The 19,515-nt window shown below is 40.4% G+C and overlaps 1 protein-coding gene across 4 annotated transcripts in view; it reads left to right on the plus strand.

The window, feature by feature from the left end:
• The window catches only part of fstl4 (follistatin-like 4), a 214,138-nt gene that overhangs the window by 152,551 nt on the left and 42,072 nt on the right, over positions 1–19,515 (plus strand). For all 4 annotated transcript variants that reach the window (XM_086226465.1, XM_086226466.1, XM_086226463.1 and 1 more), the window contains 2 exons: positions 1,316–1,506; positions 4,310–4,430. In XM_086226465.1, coding sequence (XP_086082591.1) covers positions 1,316–1,506; positions 4,310–4,430 — 312 coding nt within the window. The remainder of the gene's footprint in view (positions 1–1,315; positions 1,507–4,309; positions 4,431–19,515) is intronic.

Raw genomic sequence — 19,515 nt, forward strand, 5'->3', positions numbered from 1 at the left:
ACCCAATTTTAGTGACAATCTGGAGTTGCGGATCATCAGCATAGATGTGGAAATGGAGAACGTGGCAGTGTATGATTCTGCAAAGGGGTTGGATGTAAAGGATAAACAGGGGATGACCCAACATAGAGCCCTGGGTGACACCTTGGGAAAGAAAAACAATAAAGCGGGCTTTGGTGGTATTTGATAGTTTTCATTTAATAAAATAAACTTGATTCAAGCTGGTAGAGAAGAATGTTGTGGTTAATGAGGTGCCAGTAGTGTTGAGTGTATTAGTTCTGATATTTCCATGGCAAAAACAACAAAAAAACAACAACGTTGTGCCCGCCTTGTCTTCGTTAATACTTTCCTCATCATCCCAGTTTTAGAACAGTGATTTGAAAGACTTGAGCATGTGGCCTTAGAGTTTGCCAGGGACTTAATCATGAGTCACCTTAGCTTTTGCACAGCAGGAAAGTCTTTGTCAGTGTCTGTATGTACATATGCATAAACATAGAAACATGTGCATTTAACATATGTATTGAAACACAGACCATCACAACAGGAGGCGCTCTGCCATAGCATTGTTGAAGTCGTGCTGACTTTGCTTAAGAGTTTAGAACATAAACAGAGATACTCAACGTAAAGCTCTAGAGACCTCTGGAGTTTGTGCCTCATCCCTCTCTGTACATATATACTTTTATATATACATGGGACATGAGGAAAAAAAACAGTCCTCATCTTCTCTCTGTGTCTGGCACTGATTTGATGCTTGTCTGTTCTTCATTAGTATCAAATACCTCACAGTGTGCCGCAGACATGGTTTGCATAACAATTGATTTCATGTCTGAAAAATAAATGCAGAGTGCTGTCCGTGATTAATTTGTGGTCTCTCATTTCCTCTACATATCCTCCTCAGGAAAAGCCTTGCAGAAAATCAAGAGCTAGACGACAAGTCTGGTTTAAGCATGCACTATAATCCCATAGCAGAAGAGGACAAGATGATTGAGAGGGTTTAAATGAGGATGTTTACCTTTTGTTTTCATGTGGATTGAAGGATTACTTGTAATTAATTGAATGCATTGCACCGAAAAAGCTGTCAAATTATGCAAACAAACAAAAAAACCTTACATTTTCAAATGAGTAAACATTCAAGGACATGTAAAACATGCACACACACACACACATACACACACTATCTGTCCCTCATGTCTTTACCCCCTCTCCTCCCTCTGCTAAACACACAAACACATTCAATCCAATTTACAGCTACCATCCAAGGGCTTTGGCTTGTATAAATGGGAATTATCAAATGTCATATGTGTGTTTGCTCTTGTAGGGAATGCATGCACCATGTCAGAGTACAACAAACTGAAGAGCATGCTGCTGGATATGAAACCCAAAGTTCTGGATGGTGGAGAGCAGAGCCAGCAGAGGGACATGGAGGAGAAGAGAGCTCTGGTTGACACGATGTTCAAATACCTGGATGTGGACCAGGACGGTCGACTGGTCAGCGATGAGCTGGAAAAGGTGAGTATAATCATGACCTCAAAAGTGCAACACCTTTATTCATGAATGGTTAGAACTGATTGAGGGAAAAAAAAAAAATATATATATATATATATATATATATATATATATATATATATATATATATATATATATATATATATATATACAGATACAGTGAGGCCATTACGTGGAAAACACAAAATGAGGTGTGTCTATCACCCCAATACAATTGCCCCCTTATCCCAAAAATCTCTGAAGTGAAACAAACACCGTATGTATGAAATCCACTGAGTCTCTCAAAATATCCCTAACTTATTGTGAGTAGTGTATGTATGTATGTGCATATATGTGTGTATATATATGTGTGTATGTATATATGTATGTGTGTGTGTGCATATATATATATGTATATGTATATATGTATGTATGTGTGTATGTCATCCATGTTTTCTGCAGTTGCTTCTGACATTTTTCTTAGATGAATTTCCCAAATGAAGATGACATTTACAGATGCTGACTGACATTCTAGACTCATACATAATGACATTTTCTTTGCTTCCTGACGCATTCATGATTAATTTTTATAAGATTACTTGGTCAAACCATATTGCCATTTTAATGACTACAAAAAAGTGTGATAAACAAAGACAAAAAATTACTATGGCTTTGTGATCAGTAGCTGTGCATATGAGGAAATGGGCATCAGATAGGATCCCAGTGGCTCAGTCAACATAATGACTTTTGAATTAAATCACAAGTTGCAAATTAATGAGAACAAATGCATATCGTTAAAAAAAAAACATAGTAATTTATCTTTTTCAGCTCACTGTGGTTTTTAAATGACAACATGCTTTGTCCTCCTTTTAAAATATAAAACATGAGTGATATATGGCCTAGTTCTTGGGGCAAAAATAGATAATATTGTTTTCTGGTAGAGCTGTATAAAGATACAACAAAAGATGATCAATCACAGCTGGCAATTACCAATGTTGACATGTTGCCAGGGAATCTTTATATAAGACGCTCTTATCCTCTAGGAATTCATAAAGTCAGTTTTACAGTGATAATGCTTTTAAGCATCAAAGGAATTCCAAGATGCACTCATCCTTCAAGCTTGTCTCCTATCGCCATCTCTCTATTGTCGCAAATGGGCTTTGGGGGTAAAGTCCTGTACTTGGAGTTTGAGATAATCTATTCAAATGCCCAAGGTCAGCTCAGTCTGTCAGTGAACACATGGCTGCAGTCTGCTTCAGGCAGCGACATGAAAAAAAGTTTGTCACATCCCTTAATCTGCCTTGTCACATGTGCAGCTCAGTGCAGAAGACGAATGAGACGAATGAGGGTGGAGTGTATTTTTAGGCTCGGAAGTCATTGCCAAATCATAGCTTTTTGGCTTTAAACTCAATAACTTGTAGTAAATAATCGAATGACCTGCCGGACTCACATTTGGTGATAGATTCTGAAACTGATTTTATACCAGATATTACAAGTGACACAGAATGAGTTGCTTGCTTAAGTTTCAGATTTATTAATGTAATACAATAAAGTAAGCAAAATTCCCTCTAGGGAATTTGTTTCAATTTGCTGCAAACATTCGCTGGAATTCTGGGATGAACTGAAAATAGGAGGTCAAAGGACTAGGTCACCGTGGGTTTTTAAGTCCAAATTGATCGATGAGCTAGAATAATGCTCCAAATTCACTTAAACAGAACCGCACTTTCCAGCACGAGGAGTCTTTTCACAAAGACTCAAGTTATTGCTCTGCTTTCATATGGAGGCAGCAGCTTTACCAGAATATTGAGCAAATAAAGTTACTGAGCAGAAGCTGAGCCCGGTGCTCACCTACCTAATACTGCTTCACATCAACTATTCAACAATGCTTCCCTTGACAAAGACACACCACTAAAGTGGAACAGAGGGCTCATAAATTGCAGACAATTTCAGCAGGTTGTGTGTCTTCCCAGGGGAACATCATTGAATTGACTCAGATGCAGTATGTGCATGCATAACTTCCTCAAATGGGGAGCAGAAATAAAACATTACAGATAATATTTTTAACCTTTACCCTAAAAACAGAATGAAATAATTCCCTAGTCAGTTTTAGAGGTAATTCAGGGCAGTTTTGTACATTTACCTTCTCAAGGAAACTGAATTCTTGGTGGAATGGAAAGCTCCTCGTACACATTTCTCATCATCTACCATATAATCGGTCTGGTAAATCGTTTCAATTCACTTTGTCTTCTGATGGAAACCACACTGTGAATCCTTTCCACTCCACCATGTAGACTTTAAACCTTTCCTTAAAGCACTAATCTCTCCCTAATCACACAAATCCTGTTTTTTGTTAATGTGCAACATAAGCATCATTCCAAACAGACCTCATTTTGATTTGTCAAAGCACAGGTCGGATGATTATGAATGGCTGCGCTCCAGTTAGGGGCTCTGGTCATGTGTTCTAGCTTACTGGGACAATTAATAGAGCCATTGCTTATATTCTTGATCACACCTTGAGTTTTGTCACTTTGACAAGTCAGAACGTTCTATGAAAAAGGTCTATTAGAGCTTACAGCTCAAAGCTGAAAGATTCTATCAGAAATGTCAGATTTACATTCATGTACAGTATAATATATCTTACAGCAGATGGCTTAGAATAGAAAGAAAATTACGGCACGATGGAAACGATAAGTAAAGGTTATAAGAATTTTCTTGCCCGTTGCTTTTGTTGCCTGACTTTCCCCGGTAGTAGCCTGTCTGATTTTTATCAAAAAATAGTCATTTCATTCTTCTCCGTGATTGAACAAATTCTATGTGCTGTGTATAGATCTCAATGAAAGAGCACCTGGAGGAAAGCCTGCTGGAGTGCACCATGCAGGACCTGCTGCGCTACGATGACTACAACAACGATGGACACCTCAGCCTGCACGAGTTCTACACAGCTTTTCGTGAGTCTTTTATCTTTTTTTGTCCATATTTCCCTCTTCCTGTCTTTCTCCACAATTTTCATTCTTTCCTTTTTCGCTGCACGGTGTGTGAGATATGTGGTTGTTTCCTGAGAGACACACCTAGCATTTTTACAAATGTCAACAACAAAGCCTTATATTTTCCGTTAAATGCATGTGGTTGTTTTTTTTGTTGTTGTTGTTGTTGTTTTTTTATTTTACTCTGTTTGGTCTATTTGCTTGCTAGAGCTGACAGTACATAAAGGTACTGTTTGTGCTTCTACAAACTATACTTTTACCATTGTTTCCAACCTGGTGACCTCATCCAGTCAGCTCCCCCTCCGCAGCCATCAGGGTAAAAGTGTTTCAGCCACTGATAAATTGATAATTGCACACTCGTCCGTGTGCCCAGAGTACCCAGCAATGATTATACTGTAGCATCTGGAAGAGACATAATAGCCTTCGGGGTTTTGACTGAGCAGCAGCTGAGAGCCCAGACAGGTTCTGCCATATTAAGACCAATAATCACAATTCCACCACTAATGTGGTACCGGCATCAAACTGGGAAGATACCATGGCAACCTCCAGCGACTCCTGTTTTAAAACGTTTTTTTTTCACTTTCTTCCGCCTCTCACTTCAAACTGGGGTGAAAGATTTGAACCCAAAATGGCATTAAAACCTGGTGAAGTTGATAAATCCAGCAGTTTGCTGTGGCAGGTGGCCATTTCTAATGTTCTACCTTCAGCTTGTAAAGGTCCATTAAGCCTCGCCACTAATTTAGCTTCCTAATGGCTGGTTTCACTGTGAACTACCCCACCATTAGCCGGTTACACTCCCCTCACCTCCCAGATGGACAGTGGGGAGGCATTGCATGGTGTTGATGCGTGGTCTCAGCCAGGTTCCTCACTGTATTTTATGTTTAGTAGTTGAAAAGGTAGTTTGGGACAAATAAAACAAGCTTTTGATCAGATTATGCTCAAGGTTAACTGTTGGGCATGCAGAAAGGCAACATCAGCGGGGAGTAATTGTATTTGAGTGGCGCATCTGCTGTTCTGGATTATGTTGATGGTCTTGAGTTGTGTAAGTTTGCGTGTATGTGTGTGTTGTGTGTGTTGTATGTATAATTGCAGGTGAGTCGGTTTGTATTTGTGTGTGTGCATGTTTTTCTGGGATGCAGTCAGCACTCTCCCTAGTGACTGGTCTGGCAAGCGGAGCAGCCAGGAATCACAGGTGTGTTTACCAGGCTGGAAATATGGGAAATTGGAAAATAGAATATGAATAATTGATCTAAATGATGTGAGAAGTTATTTTGCCCTGGTTGATATTTTACCTCCAAGCCAATTGTCTGATCTCAGGCAAATACTGAAATACAAGCTTTACTCAAGGATATCCTATAACTCAGTGCACTGATGTAGCAAACGGGCTCTTACTCCATGTTCAGAAACACTCTCAACATACTGCTCACTTGATGATCACACACAGCGTAAGCATTATGTGCTACGTTATGCCACACTGAAGGACTTGTACGCCATTACCAGCAGGCTGTTCCGTCAAATGCATTTCCAGCTTGTTGTGACACTGGTATACCGTCTACACACACCCTCTTGTCAAAAATATGTGGATTTCAACTGAATGATAATTCTAGTGTTTTATTTACGTTTCTCCATAGGTTTCTGGTTAAATATTTCATGCATATATGATTGTTTAAATTGGGCCCATATTGTGCAAGAAGGTTGCGGTGAGGCACTTATGGGATGGGAAAAAAAAAAAGTGTGTTCTTGTAGAATGGCTCAAATGGTCGTGCATCTGATAAAGCTGTATAAAGGCTGCACCCTTCAAGGTCAACACGTTTCAGCTCCACTCTGACTACAGGTCTCTCTGCTCTTTAAACATCACCACTCTTTCAGAAGAGGAGGAGGTGCCGCGGTGTTGGGTGTGTGTGACAGTCGTCATTTCTCTTTAATGGCGGAAGATTTCATTGATCATTGTCAACATGATGTCATTAGAGTGCAGGCGCGGATGGCTTCCGTGTGCCCCTTTGTATGTGAATTAGAACCACACCATTATTACACAATGATAAATGTGCAGGGGTTTGCCTCGTGGACATTAGCACTGGTGCTGGAGCCAAGGAGATTCACATGAACTCTAAAAGAGATATCTGTAGCCTGCAGATGCAATCTGCATGGCCAGACAAGGTCAGAGCTCCCACATGGATACATGTGGAGTATGTAAAGCCATCATGGGGTGATACACGCACTGCATATCAGCTCGTAGTCACCCTAAGTTGTATGCATCACCTGGGCAAGGCACCTTTTTGTGTGTAAGCATCTTTATATCAAATAATTTTAATGTAAAGCAATGAGACACTCAGACCAACTGCTCTGGGAACCAAGCAGATAAAAATATATATCTACCTATTAAAAATGTTTGTGAGTCGCAGTTTCAGTTCTCAGTCAAAGCGTTGCATAGGAACACGTTGCAGTAGTGCTTATAGTCTTGACCTCCCTACTTATACACATCATTTCTCACTGTACGTAAGGAGAAGAATTCTGATTTATATAACACCTTTCAAGACCCCCCAGGATGGTTTACAAGGACAATAAAAACCCAACATGTAGCACATGTAATGAATAGATTATAAGCCACATATTTGATCGAAGCAAAGTAAAATCTGGTCAACTGGACGTAAGTTTATCTTGAAGACGTTTCACCTCTCATCCGAGAGGCTTCTTCAGTTCTAGTGAAGAGTGCGGAAACTCCAGCTTATAAACCTATGTGGGAGTGGTCAGTGCTATTGTGGTGGAAACGACCCTCCCGAGACTCACCTGGCCTCCCCAGACAAGCCACATATTGATTCAAAACATGATTGTGCATGCGATATGGATGCAAAGTAGCTTTACCCTGAAGTAAGTTTAGAAGCCATTGAGTCTCACAGAGATGCCAGGGTTGCCATGCATTTCTAAAAGAACCCTGGAGAGTGTGAAAGCATCAATATTTGAAAAACTAAGAGCATCATGATTTGTTGTTGTTGTTCATATAAATGCTGAGTAACGGTGCTGTGAGGGATGCCTGCAATACATTACTGATGGTTTTAGCAACATTTATGGAGTTATGCATGTACCAATTGCAAGTTAACATGCTGCAAAACCATAAGAGGGAGACTGAAAAGGGCAATAATTCAATAATGTCAGTGTTAGAGATTGAGATGCATTGAGTCATTCTTCCTTTATAGCTCTACTATTAAAATGAATAAAAACTGAGACTGAAGTTTAGAGCTTTTGAGTTTTATTTGATGTATAATTTATTCCACTAATATATTAATCTTTTACTACTTTTTTGCTGCTCAACAACAAGTTAATGCTATTGACTTTTATATCTTTCATGCCATTGGTGTAAATGCGTCCATCTCTAAAATTGCATTCATCTGGTAGTTGCAGTAGCTCTGCACTGGTCACAGGAGAATTTAAAACCTGCCAACATCAGGATTGTGATCAAAAAATTGAAAATTGTTTGAACTTACGGGCTGGAAGTCTGGGACTGTTTCACACCATCGGACAATACAACAGCCAGCATGGAAGCGGCAGCATCAAGATAATGGTCATGAATTCAAACCAATGTCCCTGAGCCCTGCTCCCAAGTCAGCCCACTGGTTTAATTTCACTAAATCTTCATGATTGACTCTGAGTCATCAAGCCATAAATTTGGAGGAGCAACAAGGTAATAAAAAGGAGGAAAACACCATCAGACTGAGGTGATGTGAGGAGAGACCAGCAGGGCATCTGCAGAGAAACTGCAGGATGATTGTGGAGAGTTTCAAAGAAACATTTCATTTTATTCCAAATGTGTCTTTCTCTTTGCCTGCCATCACACTCTTGAGACTGAACATGAAAGTATTTATTTCACTGCATCCCACTTTTCTCGCAATTAAAAGTGCTTTTGGAAGCATTTATTTACTAGGACGTTCCTGGTGGACATATTGACTTAGTTAACAGCTGTAGGCCTTGTTTGTGTATGTTGCAACTGTATGTTATCTGCTGATTATTTTTCCTATCTTTTAATAAAAACATACACCTGGGGAGCATCTAATTAGAACTAGGCCGGTTTTTATCATGTTTCCATCTCTGTACCATCTGCTCTACCTACTCTTTCCCCTCTAAGCTTATTTTTTTATTTTTCTCCACGTTCTCTCTTGCTCTCGCTCTCTCTCTCTCTTGCTCGCTCGCTCTGCTGTGAGTGTATTTGTTTCCCATGATTCCAGTTAATAGGGAAATTATATGGAGATGCTGGGCTGCACTGGCAGGGCCACTCAGTGGCTTCGACTAATTAATCAAGAGAGGGAAGTAGCAGAGAAGGAGAGGGACGGGGAGAACGGTTTAGTGAGAGGGCAAGGAAGTGTTCGAAGAAAGAGGGAGAAATGAAGGGAGAGCAAAGGGAAGAGAATTACTCACAGAATAAGGGATTCTGAGGAGTGGTGAGGGTTAAAAAAAAACTGAAGCAGAAAAGGGTCTTCCTAACTGGAGAAAAGAGGGCCAGGAGGAGAAATGTTATAGAAGTGGAAATAGAGGAAGGGAAATGAGAGGATAACAACTGGCCAGATGATGAGAAAGGGATCAGGTTAAGGTCATCGGGTTCTCAGGTTTTAGAGTGTGATGTGTACTACACACATCTGCCAAGAATCGCTGTTTTTCCTGCCCACACATATCCTTAAATTTGCAGCGTGGCAGTTCCTGTCCACACTTGCACACAGGGGGACCTAGAGTTCTGTGCACCACGTTTGAAGAACTATTATGTTGAGTTTAGAATAATCTGGTGGGTGGCACACACACACACACACACACACACACACACACACACACACACACACACACACACACACACACACACACACACACACACAACTCACCATCAAGGTGCTGAATCAGACCTATTGGCTGCAAAAGCAACTAAAGTATCCAACTGCATCATCCAATTCAATAACTTGACCAAAATTCTGTTATACAATAAGCAAAGCGTTGGACATTTCACATTTGTTTTTTGAAGATATTGGGGATCAGACATGATCCATCAGTCTCAGATGTGTCTTTTTTTTCTTTTTCTTTTTTTTTGCAATTTTGGGGAATTGTGTGTTTTATTTATCATCACATGCACCTGCACTGAAATATATATGTTATAGCTTGAGGGCCTTACTGTATGTCGAAACCCCTCCAAACCTGCATATATCTCTAAACGTTTTGGAAAACGTTCGTAACAAACATAAAAGTCAATATTGAAGATTTCTTAAAAATTCATCAGAAGGGTTAGGGCTGTGCAGTATGACCTAAAAATCCCATCACGGTACAATTTGAAACCTTTCATAGTAACGGTATATACCGCTGTATGAATTTAAGTGTAAAAATTATAATAAAAAGCAAAGATATAGTATAATTTTTAGAGCATTTATTGTGCAGAAAGCAGAACTCAAACCTCAAAATTAAAAGCCAGCAAAATAGTGCAAACAAACACAAATAACACAACAGAAGTACCAAAGAATGTTTTTTATATTGCAGAAGAGATGGTAAAATAAAATAGAAATCCAAACCAAGTCCAAATCAAGGATTTACAGTCCTGTACCACCGTTTGGGTTTTTTGACCAGCTCCTCCTGCTCCGCTGTCTCTGTGCTTGCAGCCATTTTGAGGCAGTGGCAATGACGTCATCGACGATAGGATGGTAGAGCACAAATCTTTACCATAGGCCAAATTTATATCATTTCTGACGTTTACCGCGTGCACTGCACCGCCCTAAGAAGGCACAGTGTCGTCCTTCTGTTCTTATGAGTCAAGCTGCTGCAGGGTTAAATTATTTGCTCCGCTGCCTAATGTCACACCTCATATGGTTCCATTGGAGCTCTACCACAACTTGAGAGCCATGGTGCTACTGCAGCACAATAACATCTTTGTGTTGCTGCCCAGAAGCTCCCATCAGGGTTTGATCTTTGGTGTAACTCAAGTATGTCCGTAATCTGCATGATGATCTTGCTGAGATCAGATATCAGTTTTACAAGGGGAGTCTGTTGTTCTCTGACAGCCAAGTGGGCGAGAGACCTCCAGCTAAGCTCTTAACAACAAAGTGACTTTGAACTGTAAGTCTTGGAGGAACCTTCTTCACCCACACAATGCCATGCCCTCCGCCTCCTCCTCTCCTCTGCTCTCTGTTCTTTCTTTTCCACTTCATCTCCGTATCCTTGTCTTTTATACATACCTCTTTTCCTTTGCTTTCCGCTGCCCGCTTTGCCTCATTATTACTCCGTGGACCTTTAGAGCTAATATAAGGGCTTTGTGGCATCCTCCAAGTACTGTCTATTCCTACTCATGCCAGGTTGCAGCATTCAGGACTGTTGAGACTTAACAACTACTGGTAGAAAAGTGTGAGTTATGTCATGTAGTTGTTTGCTTTTTTTTTCTTTTTTTTTTAATCAGGTGATTCATGTTTTGTTACGTGATCTAACCAAGACGGACTAAATAATAGATGTAATTTGCATGAATGCTGTAGAAGTCATTGCAGGATCCAAATGCAGACAGAGACGTGCAGGAGATGAGAAACCTGAAGATTTCGAAGCGAAACAAAACTCAGAGATGGATCAAGCAAGAGGCATTAAGATGAAAAACAGCACAGAGGTTATCAGGGGGAAGAGAACAGGGAAAACAAAAAAGAGGGAGGAAGAGCAGACGGACACAAGAGAAGAGATTTCAGAATATAACGTGAGCCACAGCAAAATAGGTTGCAACCGAACAGAAGAGGGGTATCTAAGCAACGCTAAAGATCAGAACTCGAGAGTTTATTCAACATTCCACCACCAAAACAAGAGTCCAAAACTAAAAATCAACATGACAACAAGCCCAAATCTCCACCAAATCTAAACCTATGAAATAGCAGCTAGAAATCGGAGCAGTTTGGATTGAGACAATGCATTTGCCTCTCTTGTCCATTTCAACCAAATAAAATATTAAGGAAATTCTATTTCATTTGATTGTGCAAAGATTTTTTTTTGTAATCCAAAGACCTGCTGCTGCTCAAATATAGTTTACGTTAGCCAGCAAGAGAAATTCCCTGCATTTACATTCATCTATTAAGATAAGGAATCTGATTTTCTCTTCAATATGTACAAACCCATCTCTTATCGTCAGCTCCCAGCCATTTAGTAACTTATTTAGTGAACCCAGTCAACACATGTGGTCAGCATCCAATTCATTTTTGGTTTTGCATAATTACATCACACATTACCGGCACTTATGTGCTCATTTATGTGCACATATGTATTTCACATCTACTCACGCGCTCTCATTCTCTCTTTAAAGCCTCCAGCCAGCAGCCATTCAGCAGTCTGTTTTGAATACAATCGTGAGAGATGCCCAGAGAGTTGTCATGGCAACTGTGGCAGGCGGTTTAATCTCTAAATCATTTATTTAGTGCAACACTTAGCCAATGCCTCTATTTCCCTGGAGGGGAGGAGAGGAACATAAAGCCAAAGAGGGATGGGAAAAGACATTCAAAACAGTCACAGCAAAGAAAAGGTACAGGAAGTAACTGATAAGAACCCTGAAGTCATCAAGAATTAATGATGGGGTGTATGTGGTATGAGATATAGGACCATATTACCCCTGAGTACAAACACTGCAGTCAGATAGAAAACTTGAGTGTATATACAGGGGAAATATAAAGAGAGGAGAGTGCTGGGAAAGCAAAATTGAAATGAGAAACATAATAGGACAGTCAGACATTGTCTGTTGAGGCCCTCAATGTGCATCTCAAAGGAAAAAAAAAAAAAAGATCTCCTCATAGGACATATTGAGACAGCGGCCCATCCAATTTGTTTTATGGTACAAGTACTTATATGCGCAACATCTGAGGCCAAATTAAGTACTCTTCAGTGAAGCCCCCAGCTAAGACTACCATGCTTTGCACTCATCTGCCAGACGCAGACTATGTTTGTGCAGAGAGAAAAGAAGAAAACCTTTGTGGAAAGGTTCACCTCATTGCTGAGATGATGGCTGAACCTGAAATAAAGCTATGTTAGCGAAATTAGCAAATTGCATTTAGCTTAGAATAAAGATTGGCAGCAGGGGAAACTGCCTGGCTCTGGCCTTGTAGTTCCATTAAAACAACATTACAGTATTTTACTTACAACATAATAGACAATCTTTCATCCCGTATTTAAGAGAGTGGGGTGGTTGGCAACCTGGCAATGTCTTTATCCATTCAGAACTCTCTCTCTTCCAATGAAAAGGCCTCATCTAAACCCTACACTAAATTAAAGGAAGTCTGAGCTTGACGTTTTTGTTAATCATGGAACAAATTGCATTAATTCAGCTCTACAAATCACGCGAGCTGAGTAATCTCAGCCTCATAAGTGCAAATCATGTAGTAAGGCAGGGAAATTCACTCCACAGAACATCTGGAACATCACAGGAGGATCATTAAAACGTGACCCCTCATTGGTGACGCGCTCACTGTTTTACAAATCCTTCTATCTTTCATAATTGCACACTGAGTCTTCCAACCCTGCCTCTGCATTTCCCTTCACGTGTCTACTCTTTCATTCCACTGCTTTAATTTGAACGTTACGTCCCCAATTAGTCACAGAGATGTAAATTCATGGAGGGACTACAGGGGCTTTGCTTTGACCTACTGCCCTGTCAACGCTTCTCTTATGGTCCCCCAATATCTGTTCAGCGTTCTTATTTCTGTTTCTGCCCCTCTTTTTCCTTTGCAACCAGTGGGTCCCGGGGGCAGCAAGTGTATTCCAATGCAACATAATTCAGTGGCAGCAGCCCCCAGGCTGTTAGTGGCTCAGCATGTGGTCTGCTTTTATCTCTCTCCTCTAACTCCCGCTCTGGCAAGGAAATAATTCATTATCATGCCTCCACTGATTTGCTCTTTCTCTTGTTTCTTTGGTAGAGCAATACCCCTTCTCTCTTTCTCCCTCCCTCCCTCCCTTTTTATTATTTTAACACCATTCTGCAATTTGAAACAACAGTGTGCCCATGTGGGTGTGTGATTTCCTCGCTGTTTGTGTGTGCTTGCATGGGAGTGGTACTCTCGTTACTCCTCTCATCTGCTTAACAAAATCCCCTCCAGTCTCCACTTTCATCAGCTTTGAAAATGTTCTCTTCGAACAAAAGAGATAAACAGCAGAAAAGGGGTTTTCGGGGAGGAGGGAAAAAAATAGAATATGGTAGCAGATTAATAGACGCAAAACCACCCAACAAGGTTGGAGTACAATCTTATAATCTGCATTTTCTATGAATTCTTTCCTAGGGAGTGTTGTTGTTTTCTTCTAGCAAACATCTGTTCTGTATATATCATCAGCAATTTGGTCCAGATGGCTTGGTTATAAGGCTAAGCTTATGTTTTAATACCAAGACAATACTTTTCTCATGTTTCTGAGGCTGATGCTGACATAATTCGCTGAACTTGACCAACACGACGAGTAGAACCAGGTACAAGAGCCTTCAAGTGAGTTCAAGTGATGTATTTGCTTCCAGCTGAAATATTAAAAAAAAAAAAAAAAATCAAATCCCACACTTCCAAAACCCAAACCAACACCTTAGGGGCTATTTTCTTTCATTCTTCCATATTTAAATAGATGAAACTGTACTTTGATCAGAATATGGGCTACACACAGCTGCAAAAAGATGCTCATTTTACATTTTCACCAAATGTAACTGCGATGAGGAAGGAGGATTTAGAGGAGCAGGCGATGCACCAGTTTTCATGGAAGGGGCGTGCAGAGGTGAGGTCAGGGGACAGCCAGGTACAGTACAGGCTGTCATCAGAGGGGGGCTGTCCACTTGTCGCCAGATGAACAGAAAGGTCAGAAATGCAGTGGCTGATAAACACCTATCAAGGGACAGATGACCTCTAAATATCCACAGTAATTAAAACAGGAGCAAAGATGACTATCAGGTGCAAGGAAGTCTGTTTCTGGAAGAGGTTGTTGTTTGTTTCCTGTTTCCAACCAAGCATTCAGACCACTTTTGACAAATTCATCCATCCACAACATTTGGAATTATCCTGCCACCTCTCACCATGCTGGTGATTACATTACCTTCTTGTGCAGCTAATAATCTTTGAGATGTTCATTTTTTTTCAAAAGAACTTTTGCTTAGTTTTATAAAAATTTTCATGCAGTGGTCCTCAGCCCTCCTGATCTGAATGAAATAATTATATTGACACTGTGTAAGCGCTCACACTTGCAGCCAATATCATTTAGTGGCTTTCAAAAAAAATTCCAAAGCCAGGGTTTTTGTTCAGTAGACCTTGAAAGTGCAGCTTTGACGGATTGAGAGAGCTGAAATACTGAAACATTTGACAGAGAGAGAGAGACAGAGAGAGAGAGAGAGAGAAATTGATGATATAGGAGCAGGTAATCCTAAATCTCCAAAGTCTCAATTCTCAGGGGTGTTGTCAGATTCTTAGGCTCAACTCAGAGCTGCATGTTCCCAGCTGAGTGTTGGTACACAGTATCTCCTGTGGCAACCAGATCCCATTGAACCCAGTCTTCTGAAATAAGATGCCTTGAACTGGCTTGAGATTCAAAGCTCAGAGGGTTTGTTGTGCCAGTAAGATGCAGGCTAGATCCCAGTCACAAGCAAACATGGAACATCTCAGTCTGATGTTGTAGCACAAGTTCAGACAGAAATTCTGTAGCTTTGATGAACTCTGAGGCCTCCTAAAGAAATCAAGATGAGATTTAGGATTTTATTAGACTTAAGAAAGTTCATGGTTTAGTTGAGGGTCAGTATTCTAACTCCATCTCTGTGTGAGCATGCAAGTCTCGGTAAACTTTCCACCAGTCCTGAGTTTGTAGATTTTAAAGGTTGAGACACTTGATGATGGTAGACACCCTGAGATGGATGACTACCTGAAGCACGCAGAAACATGGATTAAACAATTGTTTTGTGTATTCAGATTTCAATGACAAACAAGCCACTTTAAATAAAGAAAAAAATCAATGTTAATGTGCCAAAATGATTCATATCTTGTCTACCGTCTATAAACTGAGGTCCAATTCAAAGCAGCTACTATCAGGTTTTAGCTGACTATGATGGACACCCTGGGCCGAGGCAGCAGTGTTTGCCAAAATGAAGACTGATGATTACCAGCATCATGTCCAAAAGATCTTGTTTAGTCTGATTTGCATCACTGTCAACATGACATGACTTCAGTTAAAAGCCTCACATGGGTGCATCCCCGGCATGTTCCACACATGAATCCCTTTGAGACGGGCAGTTGCAGTTTGTAATTATATTTTAAAACAGCCTGGATATTGTGTTGTCAGTCAGAAAAATGTCTACCATAAACCTTCCTCTTGAACAGCTTGTGGGTTCACTTATTCTGCAGAAACAAATGAGGATAAGAAGCTATAGAAGAGTTTCAGGGGGAAAAAAATACCATATGGACAAAGCTAGTTGCATCTCATAAATGACTGCATTTACAGATATGACAGCGTGATGAAGCTCAGGATTAAGTATAAATTCTCTGTGTTCAAAGTTGTTTGCTCATGCAGCATCGATGGAAAGATTCCTTTGCAACCACTCGTATAATTACTGTGACAGAATCTTGCCATTGCATATATCCTCTTCTACAGGCTAGAGGTTGGTTCCTTAGAGACATGGGGCGTTACTGAAAAAAATAGAAAAAAAAAAACAAAACTTTGCACACCAAATAAAAACACCTTTTCTAACTGTATTTATCTGAGTGGAAATCTACAGTTCTATCATGCAGATCTTCACCAGGTTGGTGATCAAACCCAAGTCCTCTCGCTCTGAGCCACCATTTTTGTACCCTTCAGCCTCTGTGCTGCCCACATACTGCTCATACTCTATTAAGCATGCAGGAATCCAGCCTGAAACTATTATTTTTAGAGTTCCTGTCATGCTTGGAGAATCAATAATAATTTAGTTGTGAGGCATTTGCATGCTACACACTCACACATGCACACACGCACACACACCATACTCTAGATATTGAGCAATTAATATTTTCATCAACTCGACATAAGCAGCTTTTTGAGATCCCAGTAATAATGGTGCTAGATTACAATGCTGGTTTAGTTTGACTTTCTGCTAATTAATCACCCAATTTTTCCTCAGGTAGAAGGAGATGACAATGTTAGATTAGGGTGAGTCCCAGCTCAATGCACACCCAAAAAGCTGATCATTTCTTCAAAATTAGCATATTTCAACATGCTGATATCTTTTGCAAAGCTCTCCAGGTACCCTGAGTTTGATTTATAAAGCACCTCTGTTCCTCTGCTCGGTTCATTGTGTTGACAAAAAATGGCTCAGCCTTCCAATTATATGCTGTTCTCCAATGTTCGTGTGAGCATGATGGTAACAGTTAATTAAAAACACACACAATACAGCAATCATCTCAATGGCAAATGCGATGTCAACCAAAAGTGTGTGTGTGTGTGGGGGGGGGGGGGGGGGGAGGGGGTTATGTGTGCGTTTCCCTCTTTAAATCCAATGAAATTGGATTGGAAAACATGATGAGGTTTTATCCTTCCTTCTAGCTTATGATACATACACACACAGTAAACACCCTTACAGACACACACAGTCCTCAGTATATCTGATTGTGTGTTTTATACTGCATGTATCAAGGCAGACCTGCAGGTCAGGTCATGCTGTGGCTCCTGCAGTGCCGAGGTCCGCTGCTGGCCACTAATCTCTCTTAGCCTCCTCCTTCACAAGGCTAAAGGGGCTTTAAAACAAGAAAAGCCACTTAGCCGAGCCTGTCAGAAAATACTGTTGCATTTACAGTGGAAGGCATGGTGAGAGGGGAAGGAGGGGGGCTCTCTTTCCATGAAGATGAAAGATTATCCAGATTGTCAGAGATCTTATGCAGCTATCGCATGAGCGTATCACTTGAATAAATTCCTTCTCATCTGACCAAATGAAGAGTGTGAGATTAGCTCCAGAATGTCAGCTTGTTTCCGTTAAGCCTCTCAGTGCAGCTTTAAAACAGGATAACTTTTTGGGCTCTAAAATGTCCTCCGTTTCATCAGATAAAAAGGTTGTAATGACAGCATTCTCCTGCCTGTGTTCTTTTAAATAAATCAGCAGAAATCTCTTGCTTTGTATCTTATCTCAGACAGTTAGCAAAGAAGTGAACCTTCATTCATGATGTTCATTGTTCATTTTACTTGAGCTTAGCATTATACTGGAGGAGCTATTTGCAATGGGATCATTTTTGACCAACCAAGACACACTGAGGATGAATTGAAACTATCTGTGGAGGTGGTCGGAGACGCGTTGACACCATTTTGAACTCTTGTCAATCCTCACCAGGGGCAGAAAGATCAGCACAAGTGTGGTTCTGTAGAGTTGGAATGTGGTGGAAGAAGCTGTACTCTTCCGTCCTTTAATTTGGTTAATTGGTAGCTGTGAACTGTCCAGTGTGTTGACGCCCAGTGTTTTTTTGCATTATATGTGTGATATGACTTGAATATAATCCTGCTTCAATCCCCTCCTCTGCACTGACTGGCAGCACTGAACACAGCTGGAATAGAAGCAGCTGCATAAATCCACGATCTCATTTGAATTGAATGGTCTGAGTGGTTTACACTGCCATACTGATATGTCAAAAGGTCATGAATGGCTCAGGTTTAGGACGCGACGTGAACTCGGATGCTGCAAGTTTGACCATGTTTTCACTTTTATCAACTTATTTGATTGTCTGTCAGCAGAATTATGCAAAAACTACTCAACCGTTTTCCATAGAGCCAAGAAGAACCCATACAATTTTGAGGCAATTCGAGGAAGAATTGCAAAAGACAGCTTATTCTTTACGTTGGCACTGACAAACATCTGTGTACATGGGGGGTTCCTGTCTGTGGGGGACCGATAGTGCACGGCGGCACTGGCCTTAGTGGGGGTACTCGATAGGCTTGTGCTCTACAGAGTGAATTTGAATGTTATGGTCATTTTATTCCAAGATACAATATATAGAAATACATTATTCAAGAAATGGCTTTTTCGAAGAAAAGGATTGCTAGGAAAGACCTGAAAGGCATAGATGTCTTGTAGTTCTATTAAAAGAAAATTGTGATGGAAAAACATGACTTGCTACAAGCTTTCTTTCATCTCACTCAATGCAATTTGGTAATGCCAGAGGGTCAAGGCAGCTTTGACTTACAGCAGTTATATGAAATACTGGAAGAAATTACTTTTTGTGTGAGTAGCTTAAAGGTCAATATTTGCTTTCCTTACCTTTTAATTGTATTAGTGTGTGGCAATATAAAGGCTTCGCTCTGAGGTCTGTGATATTTTAAATCCAAATCCAGACATAAGCTACAATACTGGACGTAGCATCATGATGAGTTTCTGTGCAGCCTCCACAAGGATCTGTGAAACCTCCAGATAGTAAATTAATCTATTCATTCTCTCAACAGGTCATTTCAGCCTTAGAGATTGAATTACTCAGCGTACAGGTCTTCCTTGCTCTCAGTATATTCACTATCGCTTTGCCATGTGCTCAGGTGCTGCACTTTTCCTGCTGGGGGGAGAAATGCCCATTAAACAATGCTGAAGAGACAATTGTTGCCTTTTAAATCACCAGGGAAGCATGGAATTCCTGGGGGACTTCAGTACGGTAGATATCTTGATTGTGCTGTTGACAGCAGCAGCATTTGAGCATTTTCTATGCATTCATTAGTTGTTCTCAGTGAAGCCTTACTGAAGCTTTTTTTTTTTTTGTGCTTTTTAAATCTACAAAGACAGGAGGAGGTCAGTTCTGCTTGTCCATCATATGGTCTTGTTAAGGGGTTTTTTTTGTAAAAAAGTATAGAAATAGCAAGAAGTATGACATTATTAAGCTCAAATTGAATATTTGGTGGGGGGCGGGGGTGACATAAGTAGCCAATATAAAATAGAAATAAACATTCTTCCACAAAGTGTTTTAATGTAGCTCCAAAAACGAGCAAAGCCAAACATCACCGCTGCTCTTGGTTTATTAATACAGGTAGGAATGGCTTGAGCACTCCGTCTTGCACACTCACTTCTACCATACCTTCACTCCACTGGCTTCCTCTCTTTGTGATCCTA

This window comes from Aulostomus chinensis, chromosome 15, assembly GCF_037954235.1.
Source record: "Aulostomus chinensis isolate RoL2024-O1b breed Wild chromosome 15, RoL_Achi_v1.0, whole genome shotgun sequence".
Lineage (NCBI taxonomy): Eukaryota > Metazoa > Chordata > Actinopteri > Syngnathiformes > Aulostomidae > Aulostomus > Aulostomus chinensis.